Source organism: Eucalyptus grandis, chromosome 3, assembly GCF_016545825.1.
Source record: "Eucalyptus grandis isolate ANBG69807.140 chromosome 3, ASM1654582v1, whole genome shotgun sequence".
NCBI lineage: Eukaryota > Viridiplantae > Streptophyta > Magnoliopsida > Myrtales > Myrtaceae > Eucalyptus > Eucalyptus grandis.
Window position 1 is genome coordinate 34,281,715 of NC_052614.1, and position 8,076 is coordinate 34,289,790.

Below are 8,076 nucleotides of genomic sequence, written 5' to 3' on the forward strand. Positions count from 1 at the left end.
GTTTTTTTTTTTTCATATTTCAGAAAAGAAAATCAAAGAACCAAACTGATTGGATCCGAACCAAATCGAACTGCGGTTCCATTGAAAGTAAATGCACATCCAAAATCTCAACCGAATCAAACTGTTTATAATATATCTCGATTTCTCACTAAATTTTCAAAATGTTGAAGCAAATGCATCATTAATAGTTAATACCCTTACCCTGTGCTGAATAAATTCCCCTCGGATTGAGCAAAATGAAATGACTCCCTCCTCCTTATCCGTCCCGCGGTTCACCGTCAAGCCCCAAGTTTGATCGGCCACAACTCGCGGCCTCCAACCACCCGGCACCGACCGCCGATCTCTCTCTCTCTCTCTGAAACTCGCTCTTCCGACGGCCGCGGACGATCAACTTCGGCTCTCTCGCCCGCTCCTTCGCGAAAAAAGCAGGCGTCGTCGATCCCCTCGAGACGATACAGCGGGACGCGGAGGCGGAGGCGGTGGGAAGCATGGGGACCTCGTCGGAGCCTCCTATTTGGGGAGACATCGACGTCTGCGAGAGGTAAAAAAGGGTTCGATCGATTTCCTTGCACCGTCCTCTTTGATTTTGTTTTCGCTCATATTTCTCTCTCTCTCTCTCTTTTCTTGAAATTTCGCAGCTACCTGGTGTGCTCTATGTACGAGGAGGCGGCTTCGTTGGCTTCCTCCGTTCTGGAGCGTCTCCGTCGGGACGAGGGTGATCTCGCTGGAGGAGAAGCGGGAGACGGCCTTTCGCAGCTGCACGACATGATGGGATCGGCTGGGATGGTGTTAGTGCAGTCTTTGAAAGAAATGGGCAGGTCTAAACTGTACCCAATTGCTTAAGATGACTTATTAATGCAAAGTATGCTGTAACTGGTAGGATTTTCTTGCAGGACAGCAGAAATTCTGCATAAGCTAAGGGAATTGTTCGGTTCTGTTGCTGCCATCCCCGTTGAAGTCCTCCAAATTGGGTAAGGTAGTGTCTTTTGGCGTTATCGCGTTTCCAATTCTACGTGTTGATTATTAATGGCTTTTCTTGGAACGGGTTTCCGTGGTTATGTTGATGCTTTCCTGATCCTTCTGAAGAGCAAAATTGCAAAAGAAACAACAGAAGAGTACATACTGTAAACGTGGTTAAATATTTTGAGTGTTTGCATTTGCTGGGTTGACATCGGCCGACTGAAGTCCTTATTGAAGCTAGTGTTGCTGCATTTCTTAACCTTTGTATTCTCTACCACTGTGGTTGAAGGAACACATACATGATATGAGGCTGATTTATGCTCATCTTATTTGGGTTACGGGGGTAAACGAGATGGTATTAGGAAGTCTGATTCTCTAAGGCAACCAATTATATGCTATGTTTCGCCTTTCAAAAATTTGTTGTTCCTTTTTTTTTTTTTTTTTTTTTTTTTTTTTGGGAAAAGAAAATATCTCAAGTTTTGTGTTCTTCATTGTTCTTTTTTTCTTTCTATTTGTATGTTAATTTGTTTGTCTTTGTTGATGACCCCAGACAACTTCAATGTTTTACATGACTATGTTAGATCCATATTTGGCCTGCTCCATCTACCATCCGAAGAGGATTTAGGTAGATTGTATATGACGTTGATAGGTTTATTGCATTTGTGGCTTAAGGCTTAAACCAAGATATACATGTGCTTCGGGCCTTAAGTTTGTTTAGTTATTACATCTTCCAAAAACGTCTCGCGACCTTGAAGGGCTTATCTGCGGGGCTGAAAAAAGGATTCCACATAATCTACACTGAACTTTCCTTTACACTCACTTTGCACCCTTTAGTTTCAAAATTATCCACGTTGCACTGTGAAGTTTTAAGAAAACATGTAGTCTATGCCTTGGTTTCTGACGTTATGAGGATGTTAGCAAAAGTTATAGGAATTAGAAGGTGTAAAGTGTAGGGTTTGAGCTAGAGGATACAAAATGCTGAAAAGGATAGACCTCAGGACTTTTTTCTTTTTGTAAGTTGCTCATCATTTGTACAAAATTGACTATAAGTTGAAAGCCCTGATGGAAGAGCTATAGAAAACATTATAGTATATTGGCATTGCTTGCATTGAGTACCTCGAAATTTGTATATACCCCTAACTGTCGATGACATAACATGGCTTAATATTTTGACGCTTTGGTGCCATCTATATTGATAAATGGTTGGGATTATTGCTCGCTTAGATTGACCAAAACCTATTTCATACATACCTAGATTTCCAAAACAAAGAATTATATCACAACATTAGTTATGGCGTGTTTGATTTTGTTTTGCGAAAGCATGAAATTTTTTTATCCTGTTTTGCCAAAATCTAGAATATTGTTCAGATTTTCAAATTTATGAAAAAGCTCTATGTGAATTATGTGTCAACATTAGTATGTTGTTAAAGTTTCAGGTTTAAAAAAGTCAAAGTGCATGAGCCATGATTTAAAAAAAATTAAAAGTAAAAGGCAAGAGTCATTCGAATCCTTAGTCATTGTGAACTTCGAGAATGCCATACTCAATGTTGTTGGATTGTTGTGGGTCTGATGACTCCTAATACCTACGTCATGTTTATATTTCTGTAAAGGACGAGGAACAGTTTTCATTAATTTTAACAAATATAGGGGCGTCATTGTAGATTATCCAAATCATATCGGGGGGTTGTTAGAGTTATTTAAACCCCATCCCACAGACAGACAGACAGACAGACAGACAGACAGACAGACAGACAGACAGACAGAGCTGGGACAAGTGCAGTACTGGAATGTTAATTGAAGTTGTACATGTCATCTATTGATTTGGTGTATGCTACAAACAATGCTTTTTCAGTGCAGTACTGGAATATGTTAATTGAAGTTGTACATTTCATCTATTTGTACATGTCATTTGGTGCATGCTACAAACAATGCTTTTTCAGATGTGGTAACACTGCCCTGCCACTTCTGCCATGCTTGTAATGCAACTTGACGATATAGTCTTATTGGTGGTCATATATCGCATCACCAGATGACGTGTTCTATGACACCCACAAAATGTCATCTCATGCATCGTGCCTTAACTCTATTCCAGAATAAGACCTATGTTATGCTTGGTCTGTACATTCCACTTTTAACCAATTGTTGGTGTGATATCAGTATGTAGGCAGCTATTGGAAGATGTGAGATTGGCAATGGTTAAGAACATTAGCTTTCGGCGTTCTCTTTATCCTTTAGTCTCTAAGAAGTGCGTCTTTGATTTTCATGTTGAATGCAAGTTACATGACCTCTTTTACATACAGCATGAACTTCGCTTATTGGTGCAGTTTCCTATCAGGGTCTGTCTGCAGATTTCAGAAGGTTTTCCAGGGGTTCAAGAACTTCTAGAGGAGTTCCTTAGCAACTGGAGCTGTGTGGATGAGAAATATTACAGTCCTGTCAATGCAGAGGCAAATGTTAATTGCACGGAAATCTGTGATGGGCATTTTGTTTTGGGAGTTGATAAGTATTTGGAAATTGTTGAGATTTATGCTTTGACTCTACTGGCTAGAATTTTGGGTGAATTTGAACTGGCCATAAATTGGGTCGAGAAAGCTGCATTGCCTGAGGATAAAAGGCAGGTAAGAGAGATTGTGCAACCATATTTTTTGAGGACCACTCATTTATGGAATTTATGTGATCATTGATAATTGTTCAACATGCTTGAAATTTGATGTGGAATTTATGTGATCATTGATAATTGTTCGACATGCTTGAAATTTGATGATACCTGAGCCTGGAGGATGCAATTTGCTTTCCACATTTTCTTAACCTATTTGCTTGCTGAGATCGCTAGCGAGCAATAGTGAAATTGGGGGAATTGATTGCTATACAGATTGTTTTGAGATGCATTTTTAGGTATCATACAAAATAATGGAAAAGGTGCTTGTTAATAGAAATATTTCAGGTTTTTTTTCGTGGCTTACTAGTCTCACCCAGCTCCTGACGTGGTCATGACTACTGAATTGCAGGTTCAGTCGGGCCATTTTTCCTTAGTTTTTGTAGTTATAATGATGGGATAGTAATGTGCTTGACATTAATATGCATGTTAAAGTGGAATAAGGTCCACTTTTTTCCTGTAATTCAGCAAAAGGAACTTAGAATACAGTGCATCAGCGGAACAATAATCTTGGGGAGTCTAGTTTCTCCCGTATCGGTTTTGCCTTAAGTAACATTGATAGCCTTCTGGCCTTAATCTTAATCTGTCTTATGAACATTAAGAAATATCAAGTGTAATGGCATAATGGCAATTCACTGGGCTTGTCTTGTCTGATAGAGATTCCATACCACCCACTCTCACTCTTCTCTCTCTCTCTCTCTCTCTCTCTCTACACACACCCACACACCAACACAAACAAGAGCTCACAATCTTAAAAATTTAGCCCCATCATTACATCTTGTAAGTTGTTTGCAAAAATTTTCTATATTGATGATGCAAAGGCAGGGGGATAGACTTGATCTTGGACCTGACCCTGTAGGTCCGCTGGGCACAGTTCATTTTTGGGAGAATCTAGGTTATGAAAAGAGCTGATATAGGACCTTACAGCCTGCTGGACCTTCTAGTGTGTTTCTTGTTGATCACGCACTGATTGGTATATAGGGTTTTGTATTGATGAAGTGGTGCTTATACTGTTGATGTTGGAGCAAATGGTTAAACCTGTTTTGGATACTGGAGCAAATGGTTAAACCTGTTTTGGATACTGCTTGCCAGTTATTAAATCAAATAAAAAGAAGAAAAGGAAACTCTGCAGCATATCCTCTGAACTATTTTAACTTAAGATGTTCCAGATTAATTGTAGGCCGGCTCTGATGTGAAAGGTGGTAGGCAGTCTCCACAGGGTTGAACTTGGGGCATGGACATCTTATTCTTAATTTGCATGCAAGGAATTTATCATGTGTGCTGGGTTCTTTAAAATGCATTCTCTGGTTAGGCTGATAGAGAGAGTAGGCTCCTGATTTTAATGTTAATTTTCATTTTAGCAGTGATAAAGATTTCATTAATCAGCTCCTTCACATGTGTCTGAAGAAATGATGGTAAAGTGGTTCTAATATCAATGATGCTTACAAACTGTTCAGCATCTTCGCCATAAAACTATAGAGCATCAGACAGTTTGCCTTGTTCCTCAGTTCAATGTGTAAAGTATTTCATTGTCTGGCTGCTAAATCAATTCTGTGATGGCTTTCAATCGAAGAGTGATGCTTCACTATTGAACAAACATGATTGAACTTGATTTTGATTTAATAACCACATTGTACTGTCCTTGATGCAGAAAAGAATGCTAACGGTTTGTCATTTCAACTTGCAATTTATAGGAGTTGCTCAGAAGGTTGCATTCGCTATATGCTATCAAGGCCACTAGCTTATCACAGGGTCCCCTGCCACCTATGCCATATGTGTATGAAACTCCTTTAATAGGAGAAGAGAATGCATCAGAAGAATATATTAGATCAGTAGAACAGAAAAGCATACCAAATGGAGGAAATGATCGGAAGCTAGCACTTCTGAAGTTGTATGGACAAGGCGAACCTTGTTTCTGGTTGTTTAAGTCAGTCAATGTGAGATTTGGCAATTTTCGGTTAGTCCTATCTAATGGGAAGATCTTGCTGGGATGCCTGATGCTGCTCGCATATTTTGTTGTGCGAAGGAAGCGATCTGCCTTGAATAGGTATATTGTCTTGGCCAGTCTGCATTTTCATGGTACCACTTCCTGTTTAAACTTGGTGATTTGCTGACACCATCACAAACTTATTATGCATAACTTGCAAATACTAGCTACTTGTGAAGTTAATGGTCATATATACCTGCGGCCTGCACCAATATCAACTAGTATGGTCTTTGCATGCAGTTGTGGTATCGGTGGTCTCCTCTAAGATGGACCTTAGGCATGGATATACCTCCTAAAAGAATTGTCTTTGTCGTGTTCTGGAATTTAGGTATAATCAGCAGGGGGATCACCCTCAACATTTTTACTCATGAATTTGTTCTCAAGTTCTACAGGTTTTTTATGGTGGTTATGCATACATGCTTGTAAATCAATCCACTTCTGATGTGCCAGTCAAAAAGTAAACCATAGTTAGGTTGGCTTTTAGTTTCTGTATGTGTCCTATGGAGTGTATGCTGCTCCATAAACTTATAATCTCCACTTTTGGGAAACTACGCAAAAAGCTGGCATTTGGTTTCTCAAGGATCAACTTTTTTTCTCCCATATTGCAAGAGCTAAAGTGCAAGGAGTACAATTTTAAGTCACCAACACAGCTTCTTTGGAAAATCAGTGGTAAGACTGTATACATGAACCCCACCCCAAACCCCCACCGTTTGGCGGGCCTTGTAGCGTGGGATGCCCTTTGTCTGCTGGACCATTCAGTTGCCAGCTCTAATTTAGACATATCAATTGACCGTCATCTCTTATGAACTTCACCCTGCCAATTGCATAACAAGCAGGACTCCAAGGAGGAAAGCTTTTTAAAATCAGCTGTTGGTGATTGATGATGCAATAGTTAATTTGAGTAGTCTTAATTATGCGGCTGCAAACGATCTTTATTATTTTTCCACCTTGTTTGCCAACAGCTAGGTTCAGACTATAACTGTCGTAACTGCATTTATGTGAGCCACAGATGTCGTTTGCATTCTTTTGGTGGAATCAGTTGAATGTTCTAAACAACTTTAGTGTGTAAAGACGTTCACCTGGATAAGGACATATTCTGGACGGAGTTACATAGGCTGTTTTTGGGAACTCATTTTCTAATTTTGGTGTAAACTGGATGTTATATATATGTGTGCACGAGAGAGAGGGAGAGAGAGAGAGAGAGAGAGAGAGGTCTCTTAAATTTCTGAAAGCGGTCTCCAGTGTTTTTATCATACTGCTTGTTAAAGAAGTGTTTTGCGAGACAAACTATTCGTGATTCTCATGTTTCGTCATATTCTCTCGCATTTCAGGTACGTCAAGGGACAGGTTTTGGCACTGAAGAATGCTGTGGTAGATTTTTGGCGGCTTGCGTTTTCTTACCAAGTGAACCCCTTAGCGGATTTTCAACCCCTTGCTTCCATGCCCACCCGGGCATAACAAGTGTTATCCTGGACTGACTGGAGGCAATCCGATTCAAGGGAGCAGGTCTCTTCCGTTGTATTACCAGGATGCTTTCCCCTCCCCGGAAGACTTATGACCCCATTTGGTTCGACTTTCCCAAGGGGCTTTGGGCCCCCAAAGCCCCTTGGGGAAAATTTACTCGTCATGTTCAACAAATTTACTCTTTACACAATAAAAGCACATTTTGTCGTTTAGATAGAGAATTGTCGTCTGTCATTGTACTTTTTCTGTGTTGATTCTACCAAAAAAGAAAAGGTGACTATAAATTGCGAGAAACGTTTGCCAACCTTGTTGTACGTTGTAGGTATGCCATTGAGATACCTTCGTAGTAATGTCTATGTTAATGGTACGGAGCACCAACATACTGAGTGGGAAGAAAAACCAAAGAATCGCTGCACTATCTTGATATTTTAAAGGAAAAAGTTCAAGTAAGGACTTGAAGTGTGTTCTTTTTTAGAAAGAGGGCACGAAGTGTATCTTATCTTAAAGAATAACTCTAAGTAATTAAGTTAATTTCAAATTAGGATCTAAACTTATCTAGTTAAGTATTTGCCTATTGGTTTTATCTGATGGTCAAAGCAAGGGTAATTTTGTCAAAAAATTGCAACCTGTTGAAAAGGGTAAGGATTAATAATACAAAAAACTCTAACCTAGTTCGTGTGTATCAAATTTATTCTAAATGAATTTATGTATCGTTAAAATTTCTAAACTAGTACATTCGTATCACATTAAACTCAAATTACAGCATTCATGTCAAATTTACCCAAAAAGAGAAATTTCAGATTTCCCAAATTTACCCAAAAAGAGAAATTTCAGATTTCCCACACTTTGGAGTAACGTGGCACATATATATTAGTTTGAGTGTAAATATGACACTGGTTTACCTGTTTGAACCCCAAATTGAATTTTGAGTTCTTCGTAGATTCCTTTGTTCTCCGGTGCTTGAACTTTCAGTTCTTCGACACCAAATTAGGTCCGTTGACCCAGAGCA

The 8,076-nt window shown here is 39.4% G+C and overlaps 1 protein-coding gene across 1 annotated transcript; it reads left to right on the forward strand.

The window, feature by feature from the left end:
• Positions 1–237: 237 nt before the first annotated feature.
• Positions 238–7,361, forward strand: LOC104437299 (protein APEM9). Its single transcript, XM_039310299.1, has 6 exons — positions 238–541; positions 639–818; positions 894–971; positions 3,296–3,578; positions 5,311–5,663; positions 6,935–7,361. Exons 1-6 carry the CDS (start codon positions 489–491, stop codon positions 7,059–7,061), a joined length of 1,074 nt encoding a protein of 357 aa, XP_039166233.1. The 5' UTR covers positions 238–488; the 3' UTR covers positions 7,062–7,361.
• The last annotated feature ends 715 nt before the right edge of the window (positions 7,362–8,076 follow it).

Bases quoted from the DNA above. Each gene is read 5' to 3' on its own strand.
- LOC104437299 (XM_039310299.1), top strand. From the start codon at position 489: ATGGGGACCTCGTCGGAGCCTCCTATTTGGGGAGACATCGACGTCTGC. The intron at 819-893 runs GTCTAAACTGTA...ATTTTCTTGCAG, and splicing joins TCTTTGAAAGAAATGGGCAG to GACAGCAGAAATTCTGCATA. The intron at 972-3,295 runs GTAAGGTAGTGT...GTTTCCTATCAG, and splicing joins GTTGAAGTCCTCCAAATTGG to GGTCTGTCTGCAGATTTCAG.